Source organism: Callionymus lyra, chromosome 3 (genome assembly GCF_982586985.1).
Source record: "Callionymus lyra chromosome 3, fCalLyr1.hap1.1, whole genome shotgun sequence".
Lineage (NCBI taxonomy): Eukaryota > Metazoa > Chordata > Actinopteri > Syngnathiformes > Callionymidae > Callionymus > Callionymus lyra.
The window spans coordinates 20308226-20324831 of NC_141820.1; the positions used below are offsets into that span (position 1 = coordinate 20308226).

A 16606-nucleotide genomic window follows, 5' to 3' on the forward strand; every position below is an offset into this window, starting at 1 on the left:
CATTTGATCAGCCCTTGAGGAACGTAAGAACGTGTCAAAATGTAACAGTAAATGTTTATATTGTGACTTGCATTATGCATGTTTCAATATCATCAACATAAGTCTACTCTTATCTTCACGAACATGGACTATTTCTCCACATGTCACATAGAATTAGCACCTTGATTAATCCAAAAGTCTACTATTCTACCAATATTTTCCATGAATCCTATGATCAAATGTATACATTAAATACCCCTCAACCCGCATCATTTCTCATATAAAAACATTTATACCTGCTGTGCTGTTTAACATACCACCCTTTAACACTTACATACTTTGACTATTAAGAAGACACTGTTTTTTTAAATGGAATCCCAGAAAGCAGATCTATATAAACTTGAGAAAGGGAGAACATTTTTACTTTGACTCCTCCCATTAACACTATGTATATTTTAAAGATTAGAATCTAAATTGACTTTTGTATTTTATGTCCACCAAGTAACAAACCTATGATTTTAAAATACCCAAGTGTAGACATATTTAAAGCCTTGTGTCGTCCCTCGATCCAAGTGACCCCGAAAGGTCAGAGAAACCAACGTGTTTGTGGTATCCCTTGTGTCGTCTCTGGGTCAAGGTGACCCTGAGACGACACAAAGGGTTAAGAATGTAAATGATGGCGATGAAAGAGCTTCTTAACTGAAGAAGGTTGTAGTGAAGAAATGGAAGAACCTTGAGGGAAGTTGAGGACACTGGTGACGTCTGAGGTGAGGAGGAGATGAAAGGAAAAAGCCGAGGGAATATGTGGGTCTGTCGGGGAGATTTGAGGTGACGAAGAAGAGTGTGGGGGGGTGGGCGTCAGGAGGAGGGGGTGAGGAGGGGGAGTGTGTCTCCGGGCAGCAGGGCGGGGCGACTCCGAGCAGCAGCAGCAGCAGCAGCAGAGTCTCATCCCCGCTGACCGACACCGACCTCCTGCCTGTCTGCAGGCCGCGGCATGGACGCCGGAGTTCGGCCTGATTCCTCCCGTGGATCCGCGTGTTTCTCCGGTGCGAGCGTCGGCTGAGGAGGATGACGAGGCGCCGCTGAGGCTGCGGGGCTTCAGGGGGGTTCGTGTGCGAGGAAGCTTCGCGCTCCGATGCAGCAGAAGATCGCCATTGTTTGGATGCGCAGCAGAGACTGAGAGGAGCCTGAAGGTACCGGGGTTTTTTTTTTTTTTGGATCGAGATGTTGACCCCGGGGCTGAGCCCGGAGGCGCTCCAGCTTCTCCTCCTCCTCGTCGTCCACCTGGTGGGTCTGGTCCCGGTAAGAAGCTTTTTAAATCCCTGTCATGTCAAGGCTCGACACGAGGATTGTGTGTGTGTGTGTGCGAGTCTTTGTTTGTTGGAAACAGAGCAGATTAAATGTGTTTGTGTGTGGACTTGTGTGCGTGCGTGTGTTCGGTGCGTGGACGCGGGTGAGATGGACACGTTGTTGGCACCGCCGCGTCGGCAGAAGCGGCTCGTTTTTCCTGCTGCGGAAAGTGGGTCAGTCGGGCTGCTGCTGCTGCTGCTCGGTGGTTCCTGCAAGTCTGTCAGCATCACTGATACACACGCACGCCCACACACACACTGGTTCTGATGGCAGAAACCTGCTCAGGAGAGATATGACTAACTGTGTTGGAATCTCTGGATTGTTACATTATTCATCTCTCTTGACCCCTGGCATTCTGACCCACCCCCAATAGGTCAACTCAAACCCCAAACCCTGTTCATCGATATAATACCTAGACAATGTTTTTTAGAAGAATAGTAAATACTAACACTATAATCTTATGTTTTACCCGTCTGGAATTGGTTGGTGTAATATGTGTTATTTTATTTTCAACCATTTATTTGGTGGCATTCCATCAATGATTTCGTGACCTTTCTTCCATTGACTGGAGCGTCCACGCTCCGTCTGAGGCAGTCCTGATGCAGTCCTGGTCGATAATGAAACCATGTCTCCAATTATGCATCCAGTCTGAGGTCTCCTGGACGACTGGGCTCCATAACCACAGAAGACCAACGTTAACATATTATAGCAAGATGAAATTGAGTCGTGTAGATGATTCATGTTGGCGGATGTGACTGACAAGTGCAAAAACGTACAGAACAACTTATGGATGAGGACTGTACATGACTTCTGAGTAATAAGAATCAATCGTCTGTACATACTGTACATTGAGATCTAAGATGGCAACCAACGACCAATAGGATAAATCAAATAGACCTCAGGGTGTAGACATTTTTCTTGCCAAACACAAAACTTCATTCATTGATTTATTTTACTTTTATTACGGTTTAAATGCTAAAATTAATCTGCCCAATTTTCTTGTTTATGTATGTTGTTTCTGTTTGCATGCCATTTTATGTCTTCTTTTGAAACAACTACTAAGAGCAATTTTATGTCGTTCAGTTCAATTACATTACTTATTACATGTTTGGTTTTTTACTGTTTATCACAGGTAGCGAAAAAGAAAGGCCTATTGCTTCTTAAAATATTTTCAAATACTTAGATATTTGATTTAGATATTCTCAAAATAAATGATAATGTGTTCAACAGGAGTGTAAGAAAACATTTATACATTCATATACAATGATACTGTCTTAATATCCGACAATACAGTCTATTATTTTTTTTGCTTTCAAATCATATTTTATTTTATTCTATTATGTTTTACAGTTCAATAAAGTCTGTTAAAAAAATAAATCGAAGTAAAAAAAAATCCCAAGCAAATATTCACAGCGTTTGTTCACATTTGTATTGCAATTAAACTTCCTGCTGCTGGATGGCAGCATTTATTACATCCTCCATAGCTGTAGCAAAAACGAGATCCCGCTAGAGATAACAGAGGATGAGAGGATACAGTCTACTCCAGTATATCGCAATATACTGTATCAATGTATCGTGATGCGTATCGTATCCCCAGATTCTTGCCAATACACACCCTTAGTGTTAAATAATATACTTAATAATCTCTTTTTTTAAACATCATGGTATAATTTAACTCATTGTATTTCGATCCATGATTAAAAATTGAAGATTTTATTGTGTTTCCCACTATATTAAGATTTCTTTCCATCTTGCTTTTGTTGGTTGTTTGTTCTGGTTCGCTCACACCAGTCATGGTATATAATATAGCCCCAAATCTATAGTTATAGTAAATACCACGGCTTATGAAGGAAAACCTAAATCTGTCGTTGTTGTCCGTAGGGGCTATTAAAACGTCGGCAGAGGCATGAAGACTTGAGAAATCATTTATACTTATCTAGTCTTTTAATAGTTGTGATACTGTTGTGCATGAACAGCGAAATAATTGTGTGTTTAGTTTACTGTTGCTGCTTTTCATGGTAATTAGTGTGATAAGGATCTTATTTCCTGCCTGTGAAGTCATTATTGTTCTCGAGCTGCTGGCGGCTCAATATATATGTTGCAGAAAAAATCTTGTTAAGCAGGAGTCGAGTCTCGTGGTAATGAAGGACCAGCATAATGTAAGAAAATAATACTGTATGCTGCATACAGTCTGGTCATTCTATAAACATTTTAAAGTATTGCAGATAGATCTTAACTTTTAATGGAAGGACTTATCTGCTGCCTTTTCTTGCCATTTAAGACTTTTTCCATATCTGCAAGATCTAATCGTTATCACATAAAATAGAATCACAAAAACCCACATAGCTTTTCAAGTCCAATTTCAATTAAAACTGTCCATATTTATACTTTTTACAACAGTTCAAATGTATACAGTTTCTTGCACTGCAAGACCGAGATTAACCAATATAGCTCTGAAGCTAAAGAGCCTCTGGCGCTTTGCCTTCTTCCGAATCCGTGGCCGTCTTTGTTTGGCATTGGGATACACGTCCTAGAGGACAGACTCAGTTTGTGCTCCAACCAGAGAATAGGGCTGCCAAGTCCAGCCATGAAATCAGCTCTGAGCTACTGAAACCTGATCACAGTTCAGTTCTGGTGTTTGCTAATGTGTTCTCTTTTTTTTTTCATGGATTATACTTCAGACGGGGCAGACTTTTACCTTACCTTACTTTACTAACCGGGTCCTTCAGAGATTGGCAGAGTCAATGATGCCCTTCTAATGGAGAGACATATATGTGTAATTTATATTCATCATTTTAGAGTCAGTGGTGGAAAATGCATTAAGGTTTGAGTTGTAGATTTAACTAGTGTATCTACATTTAGAATAATAAAATATAAATACCAAGAAACACTGATTCAGAACCTTAATAATAATACATTTTATTTTGATTTATTTTTTGTGAAAAATTGCTGTATTTGCTGTGGTTATTGGAAAAAAACAATTTCCAGAGGGAGACCTCCTGAGGGATCAATAAAGTTCTACCTTACCTTACCTTACCTTAAAGATAAGCCAAAAATTAGAATCAGAATTCCAAATAATCATTTTTCACTCTGCTTCATTGTGATCTCGCTATAAAGTATAACTCCATTTTGGAGTTTGTGCTCATTGTTTTTAAAATGCAAATGCCAATAGAATCTGTATATACGAATGAGAACATTTGAAAACTACTATGAATTCTTGTTAGAGATCCGTTTCAATATTCATCACGGAATACAAACTAACATTGAGTGAACCCAAAACCTCAACCTGATTATTCGAGGAAGATTCTGGCAAACGTTGGCTGTGAATTTGTTAGAAGAATGTAGAATTGCATTCAGGCTCTACCGTGATTGAATTAAGGCGGCACTTATTGGACAGATCAGTCAGGCTCACCAGACCAGGCTAGAGCGGGAAAGAAAGTGAAACCAAAAACACATCTGTCCAATCTGTGTCACGCATACCCAATCAGCAGCAATCCGTGGGATCAGACATCTGCCCGGAGCTTTGTCTCGTCCTTCAACATCCTCTTCGTGTTTCAAATTCTGTGGTTTGACATCTTCTTTCTCTGAAGTTTCTGCTTTGGTCAGTTTTTGCATTAGATGAGGTTTTGGTTTGTTGGTGTGTTAAGTGAATGATTTGTGTGTGCTTCATTTCTAGACTAGTTGGATGCTGGTTGTATCTGTGTATCGTAGACGAGCTGTCTTTCCTTCAGTGGGTTATGGTTTACTGGAGATAAATGTCCCAATTAAAACACAAAACTGCTTCACACCGTAAACTGTCGCGGTTCGTGGCACATCGGCGTCATGCCTCACATTGCGGCAACTCAAACCAAAAGTGTCTTCTGTCCAATGTGTGATGACACTTAATCTCATCACATTATTCGTGTGAAATCTGGATTTTTTTTTAACCTTTGGATTTATTAAATGATTATAATACCATTTAGCTTTATTGTAACTACACAGTCGTGGTAAACAATGTTTGTGTAGATACAGCTTTGATTGGTCCAGACCTTTACTGGTTAGAAAACCAACCAATAAACGCTCTTTGTCAAATGGTCTGACCATTGAATCACAGCACCGAATTACTTTATTGGATCAGACAGCTGTCAATGCAAACAGCTGAGTGTATATGTTAACACGCCCTTGGTGAAAGCAATAAAATGTTCTGCTTGCATCAACCCCGATGTGCGACATCCTACCAAGTACTGCCCTTTACCATTTCATTACCAGTCCATCCAAAATGAAGCAACTAACAACAGCAACTACCGATTTAACATCTGTTTTAAGAGCAACTAATGTGTAAACCCTTCCCTGTCTCGCTCACATGATTCAAATGTTGAAGTCTTCCTCTCTAGGAATCAGTCAGTCCATCATCATGACCATGTTTTGAGGTTGATACTTTATAAAGAGTCCCTCGGGGGTGGAGACTCCCGGGATTCATGCTGAGCGGTGACAAACCTTGACTCTGCTTGACTCTTGGCAGAGTGGGTGTGGTTACGGTAAACAAGATTTCATCTGTAGAAAAATAAAGAGTTTTCAGTGGGCGGGGCTTAAGTACATTTTCTAATGATATATTTTAATGAAAAGAGAGTTTTGTAGAAACTGACGACATCTTTTTAATGTAACTGCACATTGTCCTTTTAAATAAATAAACTGAAACTGAAGAGTACAATAGAAGTCCATCAATCTAAGACACTTAAATCAACACATTTGTTACACTTGAATAGTTTTTTTTCTCATTTTGTTAATTGACTGGATGCAGTTCACCTTTATCTCTGATTTCATGCCTGAACGATCCTTTCATCATTAGTGCCTCATCGCTTCTGGTGAGATTCCTGGGTTATCCCTCCTACTTTATTCCTATAAATTCCTTGAATGTTGTTTATTTTTTACTTCTTATTTTACACAAAGAAAACATACAATTGTTAGTGAATTGTACCACCCCACAACACGTTATATGTATACAATTATTAGTTCATTTTGTACTACAAACAAACAAATACAGCCACCATATTATATTACATGTAAGATGTTGTTCAGATCTTTGTCGGGCCTTTTACTTCGGTACGTGATTCTGATCACCAGTACAAGGCTAAAATCACAATTGATGTAGGCATATGCTAATGTTTGGTCCAAGATAACATCACTGCTCTTCCTTTCTTCTTTGTATTGGATTCCAAAGCTGCACTTTGGCACTGCAAATGAGTTCTCAGGGTGTGATTAAATTCGACAGGCTCGAAACCCTTAGCTGTTGGCTCGCCCGACCACAGTGATTGTTTTTGGAGATTGTGGCTGCACTTTCACATGCGGAGATTAGCACCACTACTGATAATCCAAACACCACCTTAGAACAACTGCAGCAGGAGGGAATTGTGGATAATCCCCACAGGAAGTATTTTATTGTCACAGATTGCGTTTACATTTGGAAAGAAATAAACTTAGTTTTCGTAGTAATGTATTTGAGAGATAAGATAACTGTTGTATATAATATTATGTTTTACACTACACTTGTCATTATTGGTTGTTTTTTAATTGAAGTGACATTGGTAACCTTTTTAGCTGCTGACAGGAAAAATAAGAAATAGAAAGTTGCAACGGAAAATCTGTGTCCCATGCCAGCGGCTCAAACAAGAACATTTGTGCTTTGATTATCAATGAGATATCTCTGTATAGACATGGCTGTCATCTTTAAATCATTTGATCAGATACAGTAGTACAATGACGTTCTCTGTTGTTAAGTAGCACATTGCCAATACTGGTGCTTTTTATACTCTTCTGGAGCGACTGTTGATTTACAATAACAGTATCTGCTTTATCTAATTACTGTTAAAGTAAGAAGTTATCTTGTTTGTTCAGCTGTGTGCTGGAAAATGATGATTATTTCAAATTGATTTATGTAGTCTGCATTAGGACTGCACCTGATGAAATGAAAATCCAATTTAATAACATTCCATTTTTAATATAATTTTGATCCAAACAGTCTAAGGTAATGTGACCATTATAAATAAATTATTGTTTTGAATAGTTACCTCGTAAAAAAGCCGCTGTTTAAACTGATTTAGTCACTGGATATTTTGGATATTTAATTAATTTGTGAAATTCTGGATTCATGTTGTTCAAAGTCTCAAACATTGACTCTGTTTTCACGTACTGGAAACATACAGACTATCTTGAAAATTGCTACTTGTCAAAAAACTGTTGTTTGGGATTTATTTTCCTATCTCATAGTAGTAGCAGCTGTCCATCATCAAGGGTCGTGAACAAACACCAAACCTTTGTAAGAAGAAGTGAGAATTGTGCCGTCACGGAGCTTTTAAACTGGACAGGAACCTTGTGGCCTCCATTCATAGTCTAATGTCCAGCATCGGCCTAGTTGGAGCCATCAAGTGTCCATCAGGCCTCCTCCCTCTCCTGCCCACGCTATTATCCACGCGGTGAAACAAAAACTCTGCTGGTTTGCATGATAATGTCGGCAGCTGCCCGAGGGCAACTTGACCTGACTCCCCCATTAGCTGCCCATTCATGGGGTCACATGCTTCATTTATTGATTTTGCTAGCACGTAGAAACATCTCACACCTCTGAGCTTCAAAATGAACAAGCTTGGAAAGAAGGCCGCGTATAATTATTTGGTAGAATCGTGAAAACATTTTCTTCTTTACTTTCCACACAGTTTTCAAAAGAAGTGTGTACTTGTGTTTTGAAACAAAGCGGCGTACTCGACATCTAGACGTCGGACCCGGTTCAAGTTGAGAGTGTGTCGCTCACTTCTGAGCTGTATAACAGCGTGACTCCTCAAGAGTAATGGCTGCTTGTGGCAGACATCCCAGCAACCATGGGCACCCAGCACACACACTGAGCTGGACAACTGTTGTGCGGATTTTATGGGGTTCAGCATTTTTTGAACACGCAACCAAACACATGAGTTCAAGAACATCATACTTGGCTACGTCAACATGCTTCCAGTTTGCCACAGAATCCACACACTGTTCCCCGACCACCTGTTTGGGCACTTCCTGTGAGATCATCAATCCTCTGCTATTTAAAAACAAGTGTGTAGATGCAACTCTCATTGGCTCTATAACCCCTTTCTCAGCAATGTCAGAGCACAAACCTATACAGCCTCATTTATTTTCAAGTTATATTTATGCAGCTTCACTGATTATTATACTTTACAATGCGTCCTTTAGAAATAGTATTAAGTGAGTTTTTGAAAATGACTAAGTATAGCATTTTTGGCTTGTGATTACCCAAATACAAATAGAAAGTGATATGACTATAATGTGATGTGACTTATTTACTTAATTTGGTTGCACATTGTATCCTATTGTCTTTTTGTTTATTGTGACTGTCGTGATTTGTTTAAATTGGATAATTACCAAATAACAACCTCACCCTTGTACCAATGAAAATGAATGATAATAATAACAAATCACTGCTATTGGACTTGTTTTTCTGAAATTTTAATGGTTATATTAAAAATATTAAATTCAAAACAAGTCAGGGGACGAGTAGTTTCAACTGTATGGTCGGTCTCTACCACCAATGGCTTATTCTATCATACAGATTATCTGTCCTAACTGTAAAATCATACTATTCAAGACTGAAAAAAAGAAAGAAATTGTACCAACAATTTATCTTTCTCCACTAAACGACACAGATCCGTAAATAAATGTACATTGAAGGCTGTCCAGTTTCTAGGTAAGAGTAAAACTAGGTCACATAACATTACTTTGTCGACCAGATTTCAGTCTGTGTTGGACACCTTTTTAATAAAGGATTCTTTTGATGAATAAGGTATCCTAGAAGATTTAGCTCCATTCTTTGATAGTCAAACTGTTGAAATAACATTTCTTCCTGCTACAAAAAAACAGCTTTTAACTAGTTTATAACTAATAAATGAAATAATTATGTATACATAATTGATTCATAGTGAAGACTGCAGATGTCCTAAAAAGTAAATGTTATTACTAAATATTGTCACATATTACTTAGATGATCCAGACCCAGAACCCATTCTCTATTGGTCATGTCTAGATCAAGTAAGTAAGTAATTTGGGTCACAAAGCGCTTAAACAATCAAAACAATACCCAATAAAATATATACTTAAAAGGTTAAGATAACACTGAAAACAACACAGGTCTCAGTGGTAGTGGTAACCTTAATAAAGAATAAATATAATCACATCTAATGTAATCAAGTTAAGATGGGCCAGGTTTATGAATAAATATATAAAAAATAGCCTAAATTCGAGGTAAGACTTCACAAAAAGACAACCAAACTTACAAACAATATAAATCAAATGACCTCTGTTGGCGCCGACGCCAGTTGACTTTGAGACCCCTGCTTTAAACGATACCCAGAGATAATGAAAAAGGTAAAGAAAAACAAGGTTTGGAGAGAGTCTATGTGGACAATGATGTTGACGTGTTGTGATTTGCATTGAGAGTGTGAAGGAGAAGCTGGAGTGATCTGTGACAGACGAGTAGTAAATGAGAAAGGGAAGCTAAGGAACACCAGTAAGAGCTGCCACGATATATGTTTAGACAGTCACTCTAGCATAGACAGGAAGCAGAGTTTAAAGTGTCAGAGTTGAAGATGAGAGACATGGGAGTGAAGGGACTGTTCAAAGTTTCAGTAAAAAAGACGAGGAAAACCACAAGTGAGCTCAATGGATGGGATTAAGAGGATGGCTGTTCTGGTTACAGCAATGGTTACTGCTAAAAATATATTTTATTTAACAGATTATGCTATTTTTGACTGGTGACAAATTAAGAGCATTTTTATTTTGAATTTGATTGATTGGATTGTCTAGAGCTTCACTGCCAAATACTCGCACCAAGAGGAATTAATGGTCCATTAGCGTAAAAGTGAGTGATCCATGTTTTACTAGCTGGCCTCTGGAGGGAACACAACCTCTCGCCCAATATCTGCTTGGATCTTCTCCAGTAACCCTGCCAGGTTCTTGATGAAGCGATCGATGTGTCTGGATCTTGTAGCTGAGATAAATGATTGTGTCTAACAAGCTTTTTTTTTTTTATCAAAGACTTTCATCAAAGCTTAGTCCGTGTAGAAATGTTAGTTTAAAGGGGTGAACTTGTTTCAAGGCTAAGGTTTGGAGCAGCAGATGTTGGGTCTGTCGTACATTAGCACATCAGCATTCAGTGCTGGTGCCAGTGGCCTGAAGACTCACCGTGTCCATGGTAATCCTGGAATCAGACCGACATAATGAGCATCTCCCTTCTCTCACCCTAAATGTGTCTCTCCTTTCATCTCTGTTGCTATGGTGACCGGAGAGAGGCCATGAATCTCTATGGATCTTCATCATCAAGTTCTTCTTCATCGGGTCGAGTGATGGGTGAATGTCAACTAGAATACTAGAGATGAAGTTCATCTCTGATGAGTATCCAAAATGCATTCAGAGTTTTGCAGTGAATTAACGGAGCATTTGAAATGACATGAAGCGTTTTAGCCAACTCATGTGAGTCATCTCACCCTGACAGGTTGACATTTGTTCTGTCATCTGGATCAAAAGAAACATCTGAGGCTAAATAAAGAAAGTAGGCCATACAGACGAGGGATAAGAGCTTTTTAATATCAAACTTCATAAGATTAAAACGCAGGAAATGGCAGCACTGTCAGCATAAGATTACATCTTCTTTTATTTTGATAAGAACTTGAAGATTATTTGAAAAATAAACTATGTTACTCTGTTCTGATTCTTGCTCTAGTCCTGTCAGTATGCATGGGCCAAACCCCGCTGACAGCTTGTGAAAAGGCAAGGTTGCGTGAAATTGAAATTAATTGAAAATTGTAGCGTGGCATTGTTGACACCCTTTACAAGGGCAGAAGATGCATTCTCTCAGTAAGGTTCCCATGTCATGCTTGAACAGCTCAGACTTATCTACAGACCATTGGATCTTTAAATGATACCAAAACATGGTAGGGAAGCTTTGTCTTATAAAAAAGGTTGCAAAGTCATACAAAGTTTAAACTTTAAAATCACTGATATGTACTTTGATTTAAGACTTGATTCATTTGTTTTCCTGCTGAGTATTTATTTTTAATTGGAAAAGTTCCTCATCATAATTCTTAAAACAATGTCTAATAACTTACAATACCATTTTTATTTGAGCTCATTTTGCTTAATTTCATTGGACTTTTTTCAGAATCACAGATAAGCTCTTTTCCTTCATCCCTTCTATATCTTGTCTTAAAGGCCCCTCACAACAGTTACAAAATAAAATGATAAAACTTGAATGCTACGATCTACAGCCATAAATATTTGAGTCATTTTAGGATTGGTCACTCTCCGTGTAGTGTGTAAGTGTGTTTATGTTACTTCCTACTAAAGGTCTAATAAAATAATAAATATAAGGGCTGAAATTGTAAGGCAAAATTAAACTCACACAAAATGCTAGCATAGCCAATGTGATAAATAAACCCACCAGTGTTCCATCTAACTGGTCTAAAACCTTTATTTGACCTTTGACTGTTCCAGATGTTTTAGCCCCTTTGTTGTCTTTTTCTTGCTGAATCATGAGCATGGGACCCACTGAATTGATGATGATAAAGCATATATTGTTAAACTCTACTATTTAACATTTTGCAAAGCAGAGTAAAGTGAGTGTCCCTAAAGTGATCTTACATATTTATTTTACTTTTGTATTTTGATATGCCTAAATTTATCATGCCAGATTAATAATGTGGGTCAGAACATGCTCCTGGATTATCTCCCCGTCCATCAATCCCGCTGCTGTTTGTGTGTCATGTAAAGCTGATTCAAGCGTGTCATTGTGTTGATATGACAACAGAAACGATCTAATCTCCTGTAAACCACGTTTCATCTTATCAGACGACTACAAAACAGCAAATACAAAACAAACCTGAGTGTTTTATAGATTAGCTTTGCCCCAACCCTGAATGCAAGGAAACAGACTGTTGTTGTTGTAGTTGAAAATCCCTTATTATGAAAATAAATCCATTTAAATTGGTTTACTAACAACAGATGTGTCACACTCCATCTAAACTTTGTGTAAAAAAAACTCATTTGTTACATAAAATGTCCAGTGTTGATTTTAATTTTGTGGGATTGATTTCTTTAGTACAATGTTTTTAAGAGTCAAATTTACTCACAAAATATATACTTTTAACATTCATTTACACACACAAAGTGTCGCACTACTCTAATATGTGGGTCATGTCATTTGTGTGTCTGCTTACAACGATCCTCGGAGCCCTTCAAATGGTCTACTTTAGATTTTTAGTGAGACACCAGCTAATTTTTGTTAGTTTCATTGGTCAGATGTCGAAACACTGTGACCCTCACTAACTGTTGACCAAGCAAACATCTTTGAAATCTGACATTTAATTTAAAAAATAAGAAATATGTTTATTTTTTTAATAAATTATCAATTATTTCTGCTCCTACTGCCATATCTAAATTAACTTTTATTCACACGGCTTTTAAAACTACCATGTTTTTATTGGTGTGTTTGTTCCTTTACTTCAAAAATTTGAGAATTGCTTAAAAATTGTGTACCTTAAATATTTTTAAAATTTGGTGCTCACTCTCTTTTTATCTGAATTAAGATATATTTTAAAAGATTCATCATAGGCTTGTATTTTATTTAACCGCTGCTGCTCACGTGTAAAGCTCCATTAAAACTCTCCTTGTGAAGAAAAAATGACTTATAGATTCATTTTCATTTGATCACAAAATGTGTCATTAATGTTTAATGAACAAGTTAATATGATTGGTAGACGCTTGGAAATACAGCTTGAGTGAATTTCACGGGTGGCTTAATGAATGCAACACTGTACTATTGCTCTAAAAAGGTGTGAGTTTTATTCTCGATCTGGGATCTAAGTTTTGCTTTGAGCCCACACAATTGTTAAATAGTCATGAAGCTATTTTATTGATTCAATTTTAAATTCATAGAACAATAGAATTTTATAACAGTGTGGATTTGCATCCATTCTTCTTCATGACACTTCATCAACGTGACGCTTGTCTTGCAGATGTCTCGGGCGTTCCAGGTGAGACTGAACGACCAGGGTTTAATAGAGGCGTCGCTTGAGAGTTCAGACCTGCGGGAGAACGTTTCCTCATACGCAGCCCAGATCTCGGGGGAACCTCGACCCAACGTGGCCCAGTTTGTGAACCTCAGCCAGCCGTTGCTCTTCAACACAACATTCCACGGCCTGTGTTACAGCGTCGGGCTGCTGCTCCGTCAGGGACAGCTATGGTCCAGACCCGTCAAGAGCGTGTCCGTCCTCACCAGTAAGCAGCCGCAGCCAAACAGTGGTCGTTAAAAAAACGTACGATTGTTGATCTTGATCCCTGTTCGTCTGCAGGGCCGCTTCCTGTCAGCAGCGCTCGCATCTCAGACTACAACGAGTCTCCAGAGACCGGCGTGGTGTTTGACCTGGAGGCTCCAGCTGGGAACGTGTTCAGTCGGGTCAACATCAGCTACACAGAGGGGCGAGAGCGACGCACTATGCTTTACAAAGGTGGGAGATGCATCAACAAACGCACCTTCTTGAATGAGTCAAACGTGATGTTTGTTCACTGAAATCTAAAGAAAATAATATATATTTTGTCTCTGTGTAGATTTCTTTCGGGGGAAGACGGTGTTTAAACACTGGTTGCCAGGCTTTTGTTACCGCGACATTACATTCCAGCTGATCTCCGAGGCCACCATTTACCAGAACGCTATGATGGCTGTTAGTGACGTCACGCACACACCCCTCCATCACCGCACAGGTAATGTCACACTATCTCTGACTGTTAACGTGGTTTGTCTTTCGAAACTCAAGATAACTTAATAATCATTTAAAAACGGATGAATGGATTTTAAATTGATACCAAATGTTGATGAGGAACATCTTTCTGCACGTTTAAATCTGTATTCATAAATATTTTTAAGGAATTGTTGAGAAAATGTTGGGGCAAAGATTGGATGTTGGGTTTAAAAAACAATCAAAATTTGGGTATTCAGGTCTGTTCTCTTAATGTTGGAACGGAACTGTAGCAGGTTGTTTTTGTCATTATTTTTAGAACCAAGACTGAGTCACTGCTGCTTCTACAAGTCGGGTCATTAATGTGACCAGCAGGCAAGAAGCCTCGCTGCGGCGGTCGCTGCATTATTAATGTCACAGAATTGCGTCCATCAGTCCCACACGGCATCGAAAAACACCATTCATTTTGCAACGAGACTCAGTATTTTTAGACCGAAAGTGGACTTTATAAAACACAGAAATGACCATTTTCTGAGTTCAATGTTTGGTTTCTTCTGGCGAATTAAAAAAAAAAACAGAATGCTTAATTCAATGTCTTTATAAGTCCTGCTAATATTTAAGAAATAAAAACCTGTTAACCTGAGTGAAACAAAAAGGAAGACAACAATGTCAGCTGTTCATGACTGAGTTAGTGAAAAGTGTAATATTAATATTATTGTGATTTGGCTTCATGATATTTGAGTCAATCTTTTTTATACTGAAAAGTGTTCTCTGGTTGTTCTCACAGTGCCATACCCTCCCCTGAACATTTCTCATAAAATTGTTGACCTGAGCCAGAGAGGGGCAACAGGCGAGACCCCTCGCACCGAACCCGCCGAAGGTCTGCGACGAGCAGCCCGTTGGGCTCGGAACGTCTCCCTGCTGGACGAGAAGGACGAAGACGCACCATCGGAGCAAACCACATCTCAACCTTTCTTTACGCTGACCAGCAACGAGACGGCCACCGCGCTCGACATGAACGCCATGGCGACCACTGATCCTCAGACCTTCTGGCCGGAGCCCACAGTGTCGCCCACCGCAGACAAGGACAATGAGTTTGTCAACGCTGAAGTCCCAGAATATGAAGACTCCAACGAGCCGGGGTCCGCCATGGTCATCCCAGCCGAGGCTTCCATTCTTCCCACCAAGCTGCCGCCGATATTATTAGAGATGCGATGGCTCCCGCCGAGACCCCCCACCAGCTACAATGGCTTTAATGTCTACATCCACAGAGATGGTGAGTGGAGCTTTGAACTCTTTGAAGGAGATTGATGTTTCAGGGCAGGAGAGGGAAGACGAATACATTCTGAGAAGAGACAAGAAGAAATGGAGAGAAATAGAAAAAATTGCTAAATGAATGAACCAGATCACGGCTACAGTACTTAATGTGATCAAACAATATCATTTCAAATTTGGTTTAAACAATTACATTTCTTAAAAACATTATTGAATCTGTTTTTTCACACTCCATCACACCAATGAATAAAGGAAAATGATCCCAGTGAAATCACTTAGACAACCACAATTAAAATAATAATAATTAAATTTAAAGTAAAATAAAATAATAGTTATGATAATGTAGATGTGTAATATTTATAGGGTTTCACTCGCTTCTCTTTAGTTTTACCCCATGAAAAATGTGGAATACATCTTTTTTTAATTTTCCATTTTCTCTCCATCCCTTTCTTCCGGACTTAGTAACCGTAACTAATCCTCATTTAATAGTCATCCATTCAGATATCATGCATCATTGAACACTCTTGTTGTGCTGCAAACAGAAACATTTAGTTCAGGAGTTATCGTTGTGAGATGCAGGTAAATATGGTCTTTGTTTAGGTGGTCATACTGAACCGTGCTCAGGAGTACATGACAAGTCTAAGGGCAACAAAAAAGATCCAGTTCTCTGCCTCCAGCGAGTGTATCATTTCCCTAAATAAAGCTAAGAAGGGATTAGGTTATTTTAAAAGACATTTAAAATTCTGTTGGCAGCACTAAACGTTTTTTTTAGAGTTAAAAGTTAAGTTTTTTTTTTCTCCCTCCAGGTAACTTGACTGAAACAGCAACAGTGGATGAAAACACTCATGAGTTCTTCACCGAGTTGACCGAGCCAGGGACCTACAGGGTCCAGGTCACCACCCTCAGCTCATCCGGAGACTGTGACGCACGAGAAAGTGCTGCTGACACCAGCTTCACCTTCTACCTCAGTACGTTGTTCACACACACGATGTGACACCATGTGTTGGAGAGAACAGTTCTTTTTTATATTTGTTTCCTATCTCAGGTCAGACCGGTCAGCTGTTGGACGAGCTGCATCTACGTCCGAAGGCCGTTAGCGTGAGGCTGTTGGATTCCAGCACGGCCGCCGTGACCTGGGCGCCGTCCTCAGAGGACCACAACGGGAGTGTGGTGTCAGTTCTGTCCACCACCTGCCTGAAGCCCAGCCCGAGCCAGAGGATGGAGACCAACTACTGCAGTGAGGT

General features: G+C 39.2%; 1 protein-coding gene across 3 annotated transcripts in view; it reads left to right on the forward strand.

Annotated features, from left to right (window-relative positions):
* Positions 1-918: 918 nt before the first annotated feature.
* The window catches only part of ptpro (protein tyrosine phosphatase receptor type O), a 31684-nt gene continuing 15996 nt past the window's right edge, over positions 919-16606 (forward strand). For 2 of the 3 annotated variants that reach the window (XM_087786922.1, XM_087786923.1), the window contains exons 1-7: positions 919-1281; positions 13368-13629; positions 13704-13859; positions 13960-14112; positions 14875-15363; positions 16169-16330; positions 16408-16604. In XM_087786922.1, the coding sequence (XP_087643048.1) occupies positions 1204-1281; positions 13368-13629; positions 13704-13859; positions 13960-14112; positions 14875-15363; positions 16169-16330; positions 16408-16604 (1497 nt within the window). In that variant the 5' untranslated portion in view covers positions 919-1203. The remainder of the gene's footprint in view (positions 1282-13367; positions 13630-13703; positions 13860-13959; positions 14113-14874; positions 15364-16168; positions 16331-16407; positions 16605-16606) is intronic. The other variant, XM_087786921.1, reaches the window with a different exon arrangement.